General features: G+C 41.4%; 1 protein-coding gene across 1 annotated transcript in view; it reads left to right on the top strand.

Annotated features, from left to right (window-relative positions):
* The window catches only part of zgc:153039 (uncharacterized protein LOC767698 homolog), an 87,587-nt gene that overhangs the window by 37,119 nt on the left and 31,468 nt on the right, over nt 1-19,000 (top strand). Inside the window, exons 8-9 of the mRNA XM_037774249.1 lie at nt 3,667-3,749; nt 15,590-15,714. Of these exons, the coding sequence (XP_037630177.1) occupies nt 3,667-3,749; nt 15,590-15,714 (208 nt within the window). The remainder of the gene's footprint in view (nt 1-3,666; nt 3,750-15,589; nt 15,715-19,000) is intronic.

Here is a 19,000-nt window from a genome sequence, read left to right on the forward strand (position 1 = left end):
GTGATAGATGTGTCAATTTTCCAAACGCACACGCAGAGTATTTTTTTTCTGCCGTCCCACACATTCCTCCGTTTCTTTTCTTCTCTCTAACTCACTAATCTCCAACTCCGTCACCTCTGTCCTGCCTTTCTCCATCCTCTCCATCACTCAGTCGGCTCCTCTCAGCCACATTGATTTGACTTTAAAGTCCCACTGATTTAATTCCCATCCTTCATCAGCTGTGAAATTTAGTCTCAAACTCGGATTCCCCCCCTCCTCCACCACTAACCGTCACCTCCCCTCTCTCCCCTTTTTTGTAGTTGCTCCTTTTTTTCCTGTCTTTCATTCTTGATGCGAACCTCTACTGCACAGATCTGCCATGGGATTCAACTCAGATCTCGTTGTCATGAGATGAAATGTCATATATGAAAAAGATGAGAGGCTGTATGTAAATGAGTTGTCTTCCAATAAACCACACAGCCCTGTAAGGTATTAAATAAAGTTAAGTGCCAGCTTAGTTTGTCTCCCTCGCTGTCTCACCCGCCCACTCGCTTTCCTTCTCTCTCTCTCTCTCGCTCCCTCTTGTCTTGAATAGACGTGCAGTTAATTACATACATTTTATTTAAATGTCAGCAACATTTGAAATTGCCAACCCTTGTCCAAATCTGATCTGTAAACTGTAACGTTATCACCGGCGCCCTGAGGTTCTGATGAGGAAACAACATGAATTACAGTAGAAGAGAAACAGGAACGCAATCCATGTGTTTGTTACTTTCAGTGACAAGATGAAGCCGTTTTCATTTTGATCGGCCGCTGCAACACGTTGTGGGATGATGCTGCATTGTGTTGCAGCAAAAGTTGAGCCGGGTTGGCTCAACCGTGCATACATCGAACCGCTTATACGTCATCCAGAGTAGGCTCTCATGACCACACCCCCTTTTAGGGGAAACCAATCCTGTGCCCCTCTTAGACGGGAACAGAGTAAACAGAAGAAGGTGAAACATGTCTCCAAACTTCTACTTTAAACAAACCGGTAACAGTAATAACGCTATGCCCAAGAGTTGCTGTGTAGTTGGTTGCACCGACAATAAATCCAAAAACGCTGATCTCTGATTTGTTCCCCTGCCATGTCCTTTATGACTCCAAGCTATAGACCAGACCAGCATCGCGTCATCGCTGAGGCTGCGCTCCCTTTCGGGGGAAAGAAACTCGCTGTCACAGGAGAGAAAATTATGAAAAGCTGTTTTGTAGCGGGTTAACTGAGGCTTTCACACTGAGATCTGAGGTACATACGATACGTTAATATTCACTGTCAGTGTGGTAAATGTCTAAATGATGCTGGTGACAGTGACTAGCATGGCTAGCTAACGTTAACTTGAATAATACAGTCACACATTAACGTTATAGCAGCATCAGACTGTCGTCTCCAACTAAATCTCAGCCTAGAGATCAAACAGTTTGCTATTAACACGTTGGTTATTTACAGACAACACTTAGCCTAACGGGATTCAATGAAATATGTAGAGATGCCCGGATAAGCAATATCCGGCCACGGTGTTGGACGGGGGAAGACTGAAGGGACATGACGGCGATCAACCTTCATTTATTAAGGTTTCGCAAACGCTCAGGTTCAGGCAAGGTCGTTAAATAATTATTAGATATATGTGTATAAAACAAACGATTTCTTAACAAGAGATGAATGCATACAAACTTGTCAAAATTCCAATCCAAACATAATGTAAAATTGTATTGAAGTCTGTGGGGTCTTCAGTTTTTTAACCCCCAAAAAGGGGTGCAGCCTTGACTTTTTGCGAAGTAGCCGTATTTGCCGGTCTGATGTATTCTTCTTTTTTTAACGGAGCCAACGCAGTGGCCCCATTGAAATGAATGAGAGCGCTGTGTTGTTCGGACATGGCCTTACACAATTCAGGTTCTGAAGTAATTTACCAAGAGTGTGCACTTACACGTATTTGACATCACATTGCGTCGGATCAAAAGTTGAGACAGGTTCAACTCTTTACTGGAGCCCTCTCCGTCGGCAGCCCCGCTACGTCAAACACTGTGGATTTGTTGAAATGATTGAAGGGGCTGGGTTCTTTCACTGCTGGTGTTAATGTTGGTCTAAACACGACCTTAGCATTTCTTTATATTATATGTTGTAGTCAAGACCGCCTAAACCAAGACCAAGTCATGAGCATGGATGTATTAAGAGAACTGGATACAGCGTTGGAGGCGGGCTCCCGTTCATTCCTATGAGAGCTGCTCAGTGGCGCATTAAGCCAAAATGGCTCGACTTCCGAGTGGAAAAGTACCCGGATCTTCCGGCGTTCTTCTGCATCCATTGGGCCCATAGAGCAGGCGCAGTAGTGTCCGCTCGGTCACATGGCTCGGTCACGTCGTAACAGCCGTCACGCTGTCGTCACGGCTTGCTTACTCGCTCCATCCCTCGGTCTGGGTCTCATTCACATGAACTGAGGAAGAGAAATAACTCTGTATTCGGCTATTACTTCATTTTACAACTTGTAGGACTTAATGATTTAAATAAGGGCGATTCAAGTGTTCGTACTGGGAAGTTGATTTAGCTCAGTCTGAGTTACAGACTTCTCTTTCCCCAATGTAAGTCTATGCAGAAAAAATCTTTTTGGGCTCTGTTGCATCACATGACGGACATGGAAGCTGTAATTTCACGAAAATTTGCTTCCTGGAAACTTGGTCATGACCAAGACCAGAGTGTTTCGAGATCGTGACGAGACAAATGATTTGAGGGGTTTAGGTCAAGTTGAGACCGAGACCATGAGAAAATACTCACTACTTTTAATTTGTCAAGTATTTAATTCACACAAGAGTATACAAAGTACCATGTGGTTATTTCATATAGACTATTGATTTATTGAATTACCAGAAAACATGCTATATCATGATATATATTGAAAGCCCGATTCAAAATGACCTGTCGTTATAGACGATTTTGGCCATATCCTCCAGCCGTAATAACCATTCATGCATAACAATGAGTTCAACATTTCAAAAGTTTTCTGTTTCAAGTCAACCTTGTTTTTTATTGTCCCGCCCCATCCACGCTGCGATTGGTCAGTTAACGAAAAAGGACATTGACGAGTGCATCGACTTTCACTATTCTGTTCCTTATTTCATATTCTATTTTTTGTAAGTCACTAAAAAAATGTCCTCTGGCAGCAAACTTTGCATGCCAAGTGAATACATTAATATCTAATGGGGGACTTGGAGAGTAAAGTGTCAAAAATCCTCAGGAATAGCAGTAAGTGAGGAGGAGGTGTCAATAGGGGAGCTCAAGTTAAAACTAAGTATTGACACGTGAACAGGCATCTCTGTATTAGTGACATCTGATCGACAAAGTATTTTATTTACTTCACGCTTACATTCTGTCCAAAAATGTGTACACACTATGTTTCCAGTGTTGGGAAGAATGCCTGCTGACATTTAATAGAGAATACTGTGGAGGAAATTCTCCATTAAACCCAAGGACGGTAGTTGATTACATTCTTTCTTTGATTAAACCTTCGAGTCCATGTATACGTCCAGGGTTTCTCAGACGTGGGTTTTGAAGGTCAATGCAGATATTTTTATATGGAAGGTGTTTTCAATTTTCATGCCAATAATTCCCTTAAATTTGAAGGTTCTCACCAAGATTTCTTTTCATCCCTGCAGGTAAGGCGCTATCTCCGGCTAAGAAGACGTCCCACAGTGGGAACCCCTGGGTCTCGGTGCTCATCTCCTGGATCCTTGTGCAGGTTAGTGGAGATAAACAAATGCAGAATGATGGAGAGAGTCATCAGAGACATTTGATACTTAGTAAGGGTGGAAAAAAAAAATTGATTCACCTATGTATCGCATTTTTCTTCTTTTTTTTTATGATTTTGAAGTTGATTTTTTAATGCCAGAATCAATATATTTGCTTCATTTGAGTCTAGAAGGACGTTACTGTATTATTGTTGCAGTCAGAGTAATGTGACGTCATATCCGTTTTGTATCCGTCAACCAAAACAAATCGCAACAGTCCGAAACGCGAAAGTAGAAAACGGCGGAGGGTCCACGTGGATACAACCTGTACTTCACATTTACAATCCAAAGTGGAAAACAGTACACATACAATGAAGTATGGAAACACTTTGTGTTTCACACATTGCCAGGAAAAGCAGAGCTAGACATCATGGCTAAAGCTGCATAGTAACGCTATCGTATTGAGGTAACGTGTGGTCAAGCCAGCCGTCAATCTCATCTCCGTGGTCATATCGGCCGACGCTACAACTGTAGAGCACCCATATACTGACATTTATGTTAAATGCATTCACAAGGCACCGATGGAGCTGACCATGGATGTATAAAGAGAACGGAGCTGACGGGGAGAGCTAGCGATGGAAGTATAAACGTAATAAGATTGATTGGATTATATTCACCAGAAGTATAAAACATTACATGTCCCTTATAAATTAAAAAGAAAATACCACTAATTTGTGAGGGAAATGTCTTCATTCTTTGATTTTTTGGGTTGATGGAAAAAATCTACCGCGTCCTCACCTCCTCCATCGCCGTCTGGTTCGCTGCTGCCACCGCCAGGGACAAGGCCAGGCTGCAGCGAGTAATTCGTGCTGCAGAGAGGCGATCGGCTGCAACCTTCCCTTCCTCCAGGAGCTGTACGCCTCCAGGACCTTGAGGAGGGTTAGGGAAGATTGTGGCCGACCCCTTCCATCCTGGACACCGTCTCTTTCAGACTCTGCCATCTGGCAAGAGGTGAAGGTCCATCAGGACCAAAACCTCACGCCACAATTCTCATTTTATTCTAATGTTTTAATTATTCTATTGTTATTTTTTACTGCTTATTTGCACCAACAAACCAAAGCAAATTCCTAGTGTATACCTGATACACCTGGCAATAAATAAAGATTCTGTTTCTGATACTTAAATATTGCAATACGTATCGAATCGGCACCCAAGTATCGTGATGGTATCAAATCGGGAGATAGACGTATCGTCCCAGCCCTAATACTTATATCAGCAATAATCATTAAAAGGGAAATCCCAGCAAATCTGCCAGTTCAGTCATGAAATCTCAGAAGTATTGACAGATTAAATAAAAGTAATTTAATTTTGAACTGATGTGTTGTAAAAAAAAAAAAAAAGTCAAGGCAAAGAAAGTTGAACCAAAGTTGAACCCATAGGGCCATAGAAATCACATTTCTTCTGCAGACACAACACTTTCACTCATTTTCTCCCTTCAAAATGGAGAGTTTTTAATTGCGCTCACTCATTTGATGTGCGATCAATGGTTCTAAAAATATAGAGCTTCAAGGGTCAAGAATAAAGATGCAACACTGGCCTTTGCTGTAAATATTTTAGTGAAATCGATAAATCAGGGGATAAATCCCTGCTGAGCTGCAGGAGCAATGAAGCTCAGTACAAAGGGAAGGAAGAGAAGCTTCAAACAAGCTACTCTTATTTTTGGATAATAGATCCAAGGTTGGCGGGGTAGTGCGACAAAAATCAGCCCAAACTCCTGTTTGGATTGTGAAGTCCTGCCATGGAATCTTTCCTCAGGCAGGAAGATCAGAAAGTCCTCCTGTTTAACTCGGGAGAATTCTTCCTTCAAAACAGAACTGATTCATTCAAAGGAGAATCTAATTCAGTTTGATGCGTTTGTTTCCTGTGACTGCTCAATCTGCATCAACATAAACCTGTTATACTGTTCTTTAATCGAGACCATTTGCCTCGAACAAATAACGCTTGAATTCATTCATTTTGTTGACTAATGCGTTCCAAAAAGGTGCCTCATGAACACAAGTCTCTTGGGTTTAAAGGCTGTCTCAAGGAAATTCAGATCTAAACACATATACTGTATGTGTATATGTATGTTGGAAAATAGTTACTGAAAACATGTGCAAAGACTGTAAACATTGTAGTACTGGATTGTGGAGTTAGACCGTTGAACTATTTTTTGCCAGTTTTGTGTTCAGGATTTTTTAGGCGAGGCTGAAACCATGGCTCGATGATGCACTTAACATAACCCCACCTGTCTTCAGAAACCTGGTTTTAGACACCCATGAAAGTATCAAGGGTTATCTCGGCTAGCTCAGTAGGTAGAGCAAGAAATTTATACCCTAAGGGTAGTGGGTTCGAGCCCACGTTGGGCATTCGCACTTTTATCACTGTTTTTGTATTGTATTTTTATGATTGTAATCCATCCCATGTCCTATGTATATTTATTATTTTTCTGTAAACTTCTAAAAGAGGTCCTGCCGCGATTCGGCGCTGGGCTCTTCCCTCTTCGCTCGCCACTACTGAGGGGAATCCTGACAGGCTGCACCTTCCCCGCTTGTGGGTGCGGTTTTCAGCCATGGATGTATTTAGAGAGGTTTCAGGTTCAGTGCCTTCAACGGACACGCCCTCAGCGTCTCAGAGCAGAGAATACTGCTGATTTTTCCATGATTTTGAAAGCTAATTTTATAAACTTGGTGATTTTTTTTAATCTTTCAAATTTGACTGGGTGGTTAGTAACACATTTTTCTGTGGTGTGACAAACCAAGAATGCTTATTTATTTTTGCTTTACACAGACTTTAACCTAACAATGCAATTGTGTCGTTTGCCACTAGACAGATCGTACAGAAGGGAAAGGCACTGTTTTCCCAATTCTGCATCTATCCACTCTCCTGTCAATTGATGATTGTTAAAAAAATACGTTTTGTCTTTGATGACATAGATGTTTTATTTGTTGTAGATACAATGGTGGACATTTTCACCTCACGCTGCTGTGTGGTGCCTACATTTTCTGCTACTGCAGGGCGTGTAGTCAGTTGATTTCAAACCAAAAATGTGCAAGCAGCAATACCAGAGGCCAAGCAATCGGCCCGTTTCTGAACGGGCACTGAACTAGTCCATTTAAGGCCTTATAAGTACTTAATATAATTTGAACTGAATTCTGGAAGCATTGGGGAAGTCAGTAAAGGGATACTAAAATTGGGGTAATGCGTTCTCTCCTCATAGTTCCAGTTAGCAGCTGTATTTTTGGACCAATTGAAGACGATTAAGTATTTTTTTACTGAGTGCTGCTAGTAACAATAATCAAGATGGGATAAAATTAAGGCATGGGGGTAACATTTTCCTGGTCAGCATCCGGCATAAATTGATTTTTGAGATCAACTGATAAAAGTTGACTGAATATTGTTACAACTGGGGAACCCGCGGAGGGACTCAAACGCACAACTCAAAACAAGGCAGGTGCACTCAAACAGTCTTTACTTGCCAGGTTCGGTATGCAGGTGAGCAGTCAGATAAGGCAAACAGAGCCGACGAGGGTAAGGCATGAACGTGGTCAAAAAATAAGATAACTAACACTAGGAAATTGCTGGAACGCTTGACTCGGTGGACAAAGTATATGTATAATCTCTACCTCCTCATAGACTCAGGTGAAGCAAATGTATAGATTCTGGCATTAAAAAATTGATTTCAAAATCATAAAAAGAAAAAAAAATCAGGATACATAGGTGAATCAATTTTTTTCCCACCCCTATTTGATGTAGTTACTTATCCCCCATGACTGATGCAGTCCCCATCTGGGCTGGTCACTAACAAAAGTCTGAAAGTGATTATAACTTAATTCAGTGCTACCATAAGATAAAATAAGATAAGATAGAACTTTATTAATCCCAAAGGAAATTCTTGTGCCAGAGATTGCTCAAAATTACAACAAGTTCAAGTGTTTAAAATAAAAAAACACTATTTCTAACAGCTGTTTCTAATAGAATAACAATAAAGTAAGATACATTTAGTAAAATTAGTAAACAAGATAAGTAAAATTAAAAAGGTAAAGTAAACTAAAAAACAGAAAAGGAAGTAATATTGCAGCATGGTTCTGAAGACGTTGAAGGATCTCCTGAGGAAAAGACAGGCGGCTCTGACCCTTCTTGTACAGAGTCTGTGTGGTCCGTGTCCAATAAACACTCAGAGTAACTTTTAAATAGTCGTAACACAGGGAGGAGATGCATCATCTCATCAAGTTTTATCAAAGTCAGTGGTGGCTGAGAAACTGTGGGAGGAACGCGAAAATGGTTTCAAGAACAGATGGAGACGCTGAGACAGAGGTCAGGCATATTAAAACAGCTGAACAGATCTGACCAAAGAAGGCAAAAAAAAGAAAAATCCTGTAGTGTGTATTTTTCTCTTCTATTGTGTCTTTTATGTGGGGAAAAAGTACATTTAAACTGAGGGGAAAATATTGGCAGAAGGAAGGAGGGTGAGGATAGAGAGAGACAAAGAGGAGATGGAGGATCTTAGGAGCAAATAAGCCTGACTATCCCATCATTATCAGAGGTGAGCGTTGAAGCCTGAACGGTTGTCATTATTTGCGCTCTCTCTCTCTCGCACTCTCTCTCTCTTTCTGTCCCTCTCTCATCCTCTTCTCTTCATCCCTCGCCAATCTCCAGGAGTGGAGGAGGAGCAATTAGATGGAAATCGTTAGCAGTGCCGCCGCTGCCATCAGAGATCATTGACTCTCTCGTCCTCTTTCTCTCTGCCTCTTCCTCGGCCATTTGAATGATTCACTGATGACAAAAGTCTGATTGTAATCTCGCCTTGCGCACGGCAGGATTGAAAAGAAAGTAGGAGGGGGGGCGGGTACGAGCCAAGGCTTTCTTTTATTGGACTTTTAAATAAAAATAGGCGGTCTGCAAGAACAAGGGGAGAAGAAAAACAGAAAAGGTTGTTGCTGGATAGGTGAGGTTAAAGCCCGGAAGAAATTAACGCGATGGAAAAGATGGACATTGCACGTGATGACATTGACATTGTACATATGCTGGTCAGATTTTTTTAAAGTCCCTCCAAGAACCTTGTGATTATAAGAGTTAATGCCAATGTGGCCAATACTCACGAGTATTTTTTGAATCCCCACAAACTGTTATGTAAAATCGCTCCAGCTGTAACAATACTTTACAATTTTTCCGATGACAGTTTCCCCACACATAATCAATCCAATTCAAAACCACTACTTTGAGCCGAGGTGAAGTGAAATTCAATCCTCGGAGCCTTTCTCAAACCGGACCCTCCGTCCACTCCCACTCCGTGAGTTTGTAGTCACACTCCCAGCTGAATGAAAGACCTTTCTTTAAGGTGTAGGGTATAAATACAGCTATAGGCTTTGGGACGAGCTTCCCTATCTCCGACGGAATCTGTCGTAACGTTCCGTAACCATGGTTTTGTATCAAGCTAAGGGGATGTTTAAAGGTTCACATTCCTAGAAAGAAAAAAGAATATGCAATATACAGAGAAACTAAAGATAACAAATAAAACTTACTCCCATGCTTCTTTGGTGGCATTTCTTTTCTTTTTTTGTAAACATCTTCTCGTTTTGAACTCTCACTGCTTGGTTTTTGCAACCGTCCATGTAAATATACAACACTTTACAATCAACACGTCTACCGTTTTCTAGATTAGACGAGGGTAGAACTGATCTTAAATACAATGTAACCTTAAGTTGTTCAATATCTGTTTAGTTTGAGCATTACACGTTTGTACGGGTAGTCGCACGGAACTTACATTTATACGGAGCTTGTTCCAAGACGAACACAAAAACGCCGTTGCACATTGCCAGTAAGTCTGAATCAATGCAGGCTCGCTGTTGGAGAGTTATATAATCCAGTTCCACTCCCTGCTAATTGGTTTGGGATGGCGCTCGATATGGCGGACCGTCCATGCGAACGCGCCAACGGAGTGGAAGTAGGTAGGGAGAGTGTGTAGGGGTTGGTTTTTAGAAAGGCCCCTCAATCTCCCAAAACAAAGGTCCTGCAAAGGAGCAGTGATTCTACTCCAGCTCTTTCCTCATTTCTGAGCTCATGCAGGGGCGAGCCCAGATACCCACTGAAGAAAACTCAGTTCTCCGTTCTACCGTGGTTTCATTCTTCCGGTCATTATCTAAAGCTCATGGCTATCGGTGAGGGTTGCAACTTAGATTGACTAGTAAATCGGGAGCTCTTCGCCACACGAGCGTAGTGCAGCATCTGCATTACTGCCGACGCAGCACAAATCCATCTGTTGATCTCACTCACGAACAAGAACCCCAAGACACTTGAACTCCTTCACTTGGGGCAGTGACTCACTCTCACCCCCGAAGGCAGCGTAACATGGCCTCAGATTTTGAGGTGCGGACTCTCATCGCCACTGCTTCACACTCCGCTGGAAACCGTCTGCGCTCTTAAGATCACAGTCTGATGGGTTCAGCAGAACCAGCATGAAGCTCTGTTGTGCAGAAAAAAAGTGATGCTGTGCTGGGCCAGTAAGTTTAGTCTGGAACTTGACACACATCATGATTAGCAGTCATTCCTATAAAGGTACTATATGGAGCTTTCAGGAAATCCTTGTTATTAATGACACCAGTGGCCGTTAAGTGAACTGCAGGTGCGAGCAAGCGAGCATCCTGGGCATCGTCCAAAACAGTGAGGTGACATTACAGTACAATCATATATCATATTTAGAATAACGTTACTATCTGTGATGTTCCTATATTTTATTTGGACCATTTTGCTCCATGATACTAACTAGCTTGTAGTTTTACAAATTACTCTATCAGCTGACGTTACGACCCGACAAAACCATCCTGAGTCCTTAGAAATAGAAATCAGTCCACGGACTGTTATAGGCCACCGAGAAAGTCAGGGAAGGTCTCAGTTTTTAAGTCACGTTACATCACCGTTCACGCATTGACAATACAAAGCAATACAAATTTACATTTTTACCTATAGAACAAACCAAAAATAAATTCCTGCAAAATTTCCGCAAACTTTTATATAAAAGCTGTCATCACAAAGTCTGAGGTTACACTTTTTGTTAAAGGCGCTAAATACGATATCCAGAGCGTTAATATAGCAGCAAATTTGCTATATAGATATAGAGGAGTAACGTCTCTGTGTGTGTTGTAATCTGAGCTTCTCTGTGCTTTGTTGACATAGCCGGGCCGGCCGTGCATCCGTACCTTTTAGTGCATACTCTTGCGTGTGAGCGTGCCCCACTGGCTAGCTCACGGCCACCGCTCTGCACCACTCTCATACGGTGGTTACAACTGATAACCGTTAGCTCTGGCTCGCCGTCGCCATGTTGAGAGCCGTTGAGAGGCAATAGAAATGCTCCCAACCCCATATTTATCACCTTTAAACTTTTTTTCGATTGCTTGTCGGTTAAACTCTAAAGTATTTATTTCCTGTAACTGATCGCTTCATTAGCCATGCTGTATCTGCATCTGAACCCAAGCACGCATTTAAGCAAGCAACCTGGAGACATTTCTGGAAAAGCATTGGCTTTGTAATCCAAAGCATTACTTGACTGCTTCCACTCAGTTCTTTTTATTTAATAAAAGTGTCTGTGTGAGCTCACTTATTCCACTGAAATTTATGTCAATTTATGCACTCTGCTTTCCAGTAAAAACAGTCTTTCAAACCACCACACAAAAACATACCCGGGAGAGATTTAATGTGCGTGTGTGCACGCACGCACGCATGCACGCGTTGTGCACGTTGACAGCAGTTGTCCATGCTGGCCTGTGTCTGAGTTAATGGCTAATTAATGCTCTGGTAGAGCCGGCTCCCAGGGGAGCGCTGGAGAGACACCCACTGACTTTGACTGCCAGAGGTCAGAGATGCTCTCTTAGCCGCTCTCTTCTTTTTTCTCTCTTCTTTCCATCTCATCTCTTCCACTCTTCTTCTTCTTCTTTCTTTTGCTCTCATTGCTCCCTCGGTTCGTCATTTTCTCTCTATCTTTCTGACCGCCTGTCAATAACGTGACATCATTAATCTCAATTGCCCATCATTACTTTCTATCCCCTCTCTCCCCTTCAGTTTACTTCTGCTTCATGGTCACAAAGTTAGCGATCACAGAGTTGCTACTTTCTGCCCTCCATGATGTGCCCTTGAGCTCGAGAAAATGTACTCCAACTCCAGCGGAGTTTCTCGCAAACCACATGATAATTGGAGAGAAAAGACTACGCTCTGTGTTTGCACAGAACAGTAGTTACCTCTCGCTCTGCGCTATCAATCGCACACAGGAAAAGAAAGCACACTTGATGATGATGATGAAACATTCCCCAGAATTTCCATTTCATTCAGTACAGAAGAACTAATAATTGCCTTTGCCTGAAAGATTTCATGTTTATGCACACTTTGTAGGAAGGTGTGTGGCGCATGTGGAATGTAAGGATGCGATGGGGGACGATTTCAATTGTTATAACTTGAAAGTGTTGCTTGTTGGTAACGAGTGTAATTTACGCACTGAATGAATAGTTAAGCTACAGTTGTGTGATGGGCACAGCTGACCATGTGTGGGGATAGAAATAGTGTGCAAATACCAATATTGCATTAAATTAGGGTGCAGTTACTTTGAATGATGGACTCCAGCTGTGTGTTGGGGCGTTCATGTTTGTTTACTTTTCTCTAGCTAGTCTTCCATATCGTTCTTTTTTGAGTCAAATATATCTACTTTGAGAAAGAGAATCCTAGTTGTAATTACTGCTCAGATGTGAGCTGTATTTACAAGTGAGACAATGATCAGTCTGATAGCTTTAATATGAGAGGAATGCAGCATAAACTTGACTTAATAAATAAATAAATAAATATCTGATTAGATTATAAATTAATTGTGCATACAGTTGACCAAACTGTGATTTCCTTACAGCTCCTTAAACCTGTAAAGCTGCACCGACCATATATATATTTTTTATTTTAACAGTGGATCAAATGACTAATGTAATGTGTAAGGTGTCACTTACAGTATAGTGACCCACCCACAGAGATTTATCTTAATCTTTAGCTTCTATTAGCTTCTTTTAAATTGTGGTTTTCCAGCCTATAATTTTACTGTTTTGGTTCACTCTCACTGCTCTCATCAACTTCATTTTCAGTCGCAGCAGGAGGCTATTTTCAGTGAAAAAAGCTGAGCATAATCTTTTTATTTTTTATTCTATTTAACTTAAAAACACAAATAACAGACTTCAAGTAAGCAACAGGTTACAAACAACATAAATTATTTCTAGGGCTGTCAATCGATATTATTATAATATATATTTAAATGATAAGTAAGAATATTAATCAAAAATGAATCAAACATTTTTGATCTGTTTAAAATGTACCTTAAAGGGAGATTTGTCAAGTATTTAATACTCTTATCAACATGGGAGTGGGCAAATATGCTTGCTTTATGCAAATATATGTATATATTTATTATTGGAAATCAATTAATGAAACAAAACAATGACAAATATTGTCCAGAAACCCTCACAGGTACTGCATTTAGCATAAAAAATATGCTCAAATCACAACATGGCAAACTGCAGCAAAACAGGCAACAACAGCTGTCAGTGTGCTGACTTGACTATGACTTGCCCCAAACTGCATGTGATTATCATAAAGTGGGCATGTCTGTAAAGGGGAGACTCGTACGTACCCATAGAACCCATTTTCATTCACATATCTTGAGGTCGGAGGTCAAGGGACCCTTTGAAAATGGCCATGCCAGTTTTTCCTCACCAACATTTTGTGCAATTTGGGAGCGTTATTTAGCCTCTTTCACAACAAGCTAGTATGACATGGTTGGTACAATGGATTCCTAGGTTTTTCTAGTTTCATATGATACCAGTACCTTCTCTTCTAGCTTTAAAACTGAGCCCGCTACAACCTTAAAAATCGCAAGTTGCGTTAATGCAATAAAGACATTAGTGGCATTAAAACAAATTTACGTTATAATCGCGTTAAGTTTGACAGCCCTACTTCTAGGATCTACCACCGTAGACCCCTTGTACACTACCTGCCCAGCACCAAACAGCAAATAGACAAAGTTAGCCACTAGCTGGTGAACACAGTGGAGCATGAGAGTGAAGTTGAATCAAATTTGTCCAGACACAAGAAGCTAATGTTGATCTGTGTCTGCCTGATGTGTTAACGGGCAACTGTACGCTAACTATGTTCACCAAAGCAGCTTTGATTGTGATGATACTGTGCGTCCATGTTGTGTTTACAGCTCAATGCGCTACCCCGAAGTGGCCAAAGATTCAAACATATTAGCTTTAAAATACAAAATTCTACTGTGTTTACATAAATATTTGCTGCTTTCTAGAGACATAATAAATGTGACTGTAATTGCGGTAGTTATAGGCAGATGTAATGCAGGTGAAACAGTGCTTTCATTCTTGGCTTTCACATCTGTGGTAACCCACAGAGAGATACACACAGCCCTGTCCACACATTTCTGGTGTCGGAGATCACGGCAGGCAGCAGCACTTATAATGGGGTCGTCATTTCGCTCCTCTATTAGGAGTCATCTGGTACTCCTCAGTCAGAGAGCGAGGGTGAATCTCATGCATTATACGACTCTCCCTCCGAATCAGGCGCCGAGAATTCAGAATGTAACTCGACCCAACTGTGTTGTCACGTAGCCGCCACAGCTAACAGAGCTGACTGCATGCAGCCCAACAGCAGCCTAGATACCATCTTAATTAAGACTGAACATTAGCCTCCATCAGTGGCTCACCAAGTGGAGCCCGGGGACCACCTGCGGTCCCGCAGTGGTCCTCGGTAAAATGTAGAACAATTTAATTTTAACAGCGTCTTGCTTCCTACATGTTGGTCACATCTGACCTTCACGTCACCTCCCACCTACAGTGCAGAAAGATAATCATATCTAACAGCAGGAAATCTTCTATAAGGTTTCTATTCATCCAAAATGGTCAATTAGCTGGAGATCGTTGATTTAAAAACGTTGTGAACCTCCTGCCTTGATAACAGCTTTCTTACTGTAAAAGTTGATTACTTACGAAAAGGGATTTGAAAGTATTTGGTTGATAAGTGTATTTGATATTGGATTATAGGATTCAGTCAAATTTTAACAATCATCTCAGAAATCATAAAAAGTCCCCCTCCACTCAAAAATGTGTTCTGCTTATTGTTACTTCACGTGGATGTTTGACATTCGCTTTGCAGAGTTTGACACTAGAAAGCTGTTTTCACATTCATCTGCTGAAAGGGGGGAAAGTTTCTGTTCTCACCTTGAAACTTCCAGCACACGAGATTTTCAGTGAAGTAGGAGACATCTGGTGTCCAGCAGTTAAACTTTTGAAATGAAATATATTTGCATCGTCATAAATGCTGGATTTTTTCAATGAGGGAGAGGGAGGAGATGCCATTTTAAGAATCTTTAACAAGGTAATTGAACTTTTCTTTTGGAAATACCATATATTATTCAAAACAGCGTTTAGTGTTAAATGTCTTAAAGCCTTTAGCTCCCGTACAGCACATAGGGGGCATTAGAGACTGATACATGAGCTTGTGTCGCCTCTTTCCATGTGAAGATAGATGGCAGTGAGGTAAACTGTGTCAGTTACTTCTAAATCAGATGATTCATCGTCTTATTTTCACTCAAAGAGCACATGAACATGCAAATCAAGTGATTGACTTCATATTTTAGGGATACATTTTTGGAGGTAGGTGGGTGCTGGAAAAGGTCATGAAAAAGGCATTAAACTGCACTCTTCTGTCCCACTTTGGAATGACACGTTCTTCTTTCTTTCCCTCCCTCTTCCTTTGTTTTGTCCTTTCTTTCCAGCTGGTGCTGTTTTCAGGGAAGCTCAACACCATCGCCAGTATTGTGACCATCTTCTTCCTGTTGGTGTATGCGGCTGTGGACTTGGCCTGCCTCGCTCTGGAATGGGCCTCTGCACCTAATTTCAGGTACACACACGTACACATACACACAGTTAAAGGAATACTTCACCCCTAAAATGACCATGTGTATATCACAGGTAAGACTAATAAGGCACCATAAAAATGCCAGTCCATTTCACATTTACCAATTACTCGCCCCGTGTTACCTAGAAATATTGAAGAAAACTTCTCACATTCCTCCACGGTGAACAGAGAATACAAAAAAAACGAGAAAAGTCTTAGTGAATTATAAACACAAACTGTATATAAGGAGTGGACGTAGTCACCGTGACGTCACCTATTGGTTTGTGAGCTGCCGTTTTGAAGCCTTGAGTCACCATCTTGGTTGTTTGCAACCAAGTGACACAAGAGGGAGGAGCTAAGTAAAACCAAACGCTGAATAAGACATTTCTAGGCGACCAAAAAGGTCATAATTATCGTTCAAGAACTGAAAACACACTGTGAAAGGATTAAAGTTCTAAGAAGAAAACACTGACGACTCCCAGACCGGACAACGCCGTGGTAGTGACCTGTCAATCACAAGGTAGCCACGCCCTAAAGCATCCCCTGCTTTATGGTCTATTTGACTCTAAATGGGACCATAATTTACTAAATGAACATCATGCTGTATTGAAGAAGTCTTGAAACTAGGCATTGAGACCATAAACTCATGTTTACGATGTTTACTGAGGTAATAAATCAAGTGAGAAGTAGGGCCATTTTCTCATAGATTTCTATACAATCAGACTTCTTTTTGCAACCAGAGGAGTCGCCCCCTACTGGCTGTTAGAAAGAATGCAAGTTGAGCTTTGGCTTCACTTTTCAGACCCAGAGGTTGCCCTCTGGTTGTAAATGGGCACAACAGCAAAAGTATTGCTCGGATGAGTAGCGTGCCTGCCTGTTATAGCATGTCATAGCCGCCTGTTTAAGCGGAAATGCATGTGTTTGGGAAGTAGTGAGCATTCGACTGGATAAATGAGACTTGAATTTTACTGCATGAGCGTATGAGTTTGTAAACGGATGTTTTGACGTATACTTTTGCTGTTGTTAAACGCGACCCCCCTATTTACTTCAATTCAGCAAGACTTTTTTTCTCCGTTTTTGGATTCTCCGTTCACCGCGGAGGCATGCGGGAAAAGCAGTTTTCTACAAGAATTCAAGTTCAAGTAATTGATATACAAATTGTAATTTTGGGGGTGAAGTGTTCCTTTAACCTGTCATAATGAAGACCTACGGCCGACACCCTGCGATGTGACTTTCCGCAGCACATTTTCCTCACTAAACACACTCCTCCTCTCTTTTTCTACCTGCCATTGTTTACGTTACGTGTGTAAAGATGTGGTTGTTTGCCAGCTGGATGCTGCTATGGTGACAGTGTACTAATTAAAAGTCATAAAACTGGCCACTGCTTATAGCCCCGCGTTGGAGAGGGACTGACAATAAAACTGTGTGTGTGTATGTTTGTTTTTGCGGGGGCGCAGCCTGAACTGGATGCTCAAGTAACAGCGCGTGGAGATGTTTAGAGATTTAAATTTACAGTGTTTGTGTTTGTGTTTGTGTGTGTGTGTGTGTGTGTGTGTGTGTGTGTGTGTGTGTGTTTTGTATTCCTAGGACACTTGCAATGATCCTGATTTATAAAAGCTCCCCGAAGCCATTTCCATACAACAGTAGCATAACCCGAGGACTGTGTGTGTAGTGTAGCTCGATGATTACATCACGGCGTCAGCGCTGCCTGGCTTTTCCATTCACTCTGCAACTTTTTTATGACTTATTCTATATTTTCCGTGTGAAGTGTTGATGGTGTCACAAAATGGAATGTTGTCATCCGAACCTTTAATTTATAAAAGTGCACTCCCAAATCCAATAACCTATATTGTTTTTCTAAAGACATACCCTCCTTGATTAAACTCCTCCGCTGGCTGTGAAGTACATTTCAAACATGACAACCGCAACCATTTTTATTTGTTATGGAGGAGAGAAAGTGTTTAAACACCATGCATCACTTTTTTTGTTGTGACAGATCGCCTCCAGCGCTGCATTCCGGTGTTATATATTCCTCCGCAGTGATAGTTGGAAATGAGTTGCAAGATGTGTGAGAACATTTGCGGCTCTCCACATCAAGGACGCATCAGTCACGTCTAGTTGGAATCAGCACCAGACAGTGTAAACATACTGTACATCTGGAAAACAAGATAATTATCATCCTGTAATATTGACTCTCAGCACAGTGGGGTTTTATTCAACTGTGGTGCTTCTGAATATTTTGTAGGATGATGTTAGTGGATTGGTTGCATATTGGACTGCTTCCTTTACTTAGTTTAAACGTGAACACAGAGATGATGTTTGGACCAAACTTCTCTTGTCACATTTTAGGGAAGATGACAATAGAACAATATTCCAAAAACTTCAGAGCAGTCCTTTTTTAGTGCTGATAAGGCTGCATGGTGAAAGTAGTTCCATTGTGAGGGCCGATGCTTGGCCCCAGAAGTTCTGCTTGCGGCGTTGTCGAGAACCTCGGTATGGCTGCTTGTACAAACCAAGTATGAAGTTGATTAAATAGTTTAATATTGGAGCTAACTTTGAGGGCCAGCTATAGAAAAACTGTATCCAAAAAAAACAGTCCAAAGAAGTAACTTTTTCCAGGTTGGGACTAGAAATGGTCTGTACCAAATTTGGTGACATTGCTCAAAATTTGTACGAGTAGCACAAAGTCAAATTTGGACAAAATTCAAAATGGCGGAAAATCAATATAGACATAATGGGCGTGGCTTATATGGATAGATTTGTCTTGAGACTTATGGTTAAAAAATAACAGGCCAAAGCGTAAAGTTAATTGTTATAGCGCCACCATCTGGCAAAATTGCACCACATTCGACACTGCATACCTTCGGTCATGAGCATTACACCCGCCCTGTGTGAAGTCTATTGGATGACCAGTTCTCGAGATATGTGAATAACTGACAGACAGATAGATAGACAGAGATTTCTTTCTTTATAGCTAGATATTATTCTCTATAAGAAGTGGACGTGGTCACCGTGACGTCACCCATTGGTTTGTGGACTTCTGTTTTGAAGCCTCAAGTTCGACATTTTGGCTTTTGGCCATTGCCATCTTGGTTTTTGGCCGTCTCCATGTTGGATTTCTGCAACCAGAAATAACACAAGAGGGTGGAGCTAAGTACAACCAAACGCTGAATACGACATTTTAAGGCGAACAAAATGTAACAATTAACTTTCATGAACTGAAAACACACTGTGAAAGGGTTAAAGTTCTAAGTTTAATTGATCTGTCAATCACAAGGTAGCCACGCCC

The sequence above is a fragment of the Sebastes umbrosus genome, chromosome 7 (genome assembly GCF_015220745.1).
Source record: "Sebastes umbrosus isolate fSebUmb1 chromosome 7, fSebUmb1.pri, whole genome shotgun sequence".
Classification (NCBI taxonomy): Eukaryota; Metazoa; Chordata; class Actinopteri; order Perciformes; family Sebastidae; genus Sebastes; species Sebastes umbrosus.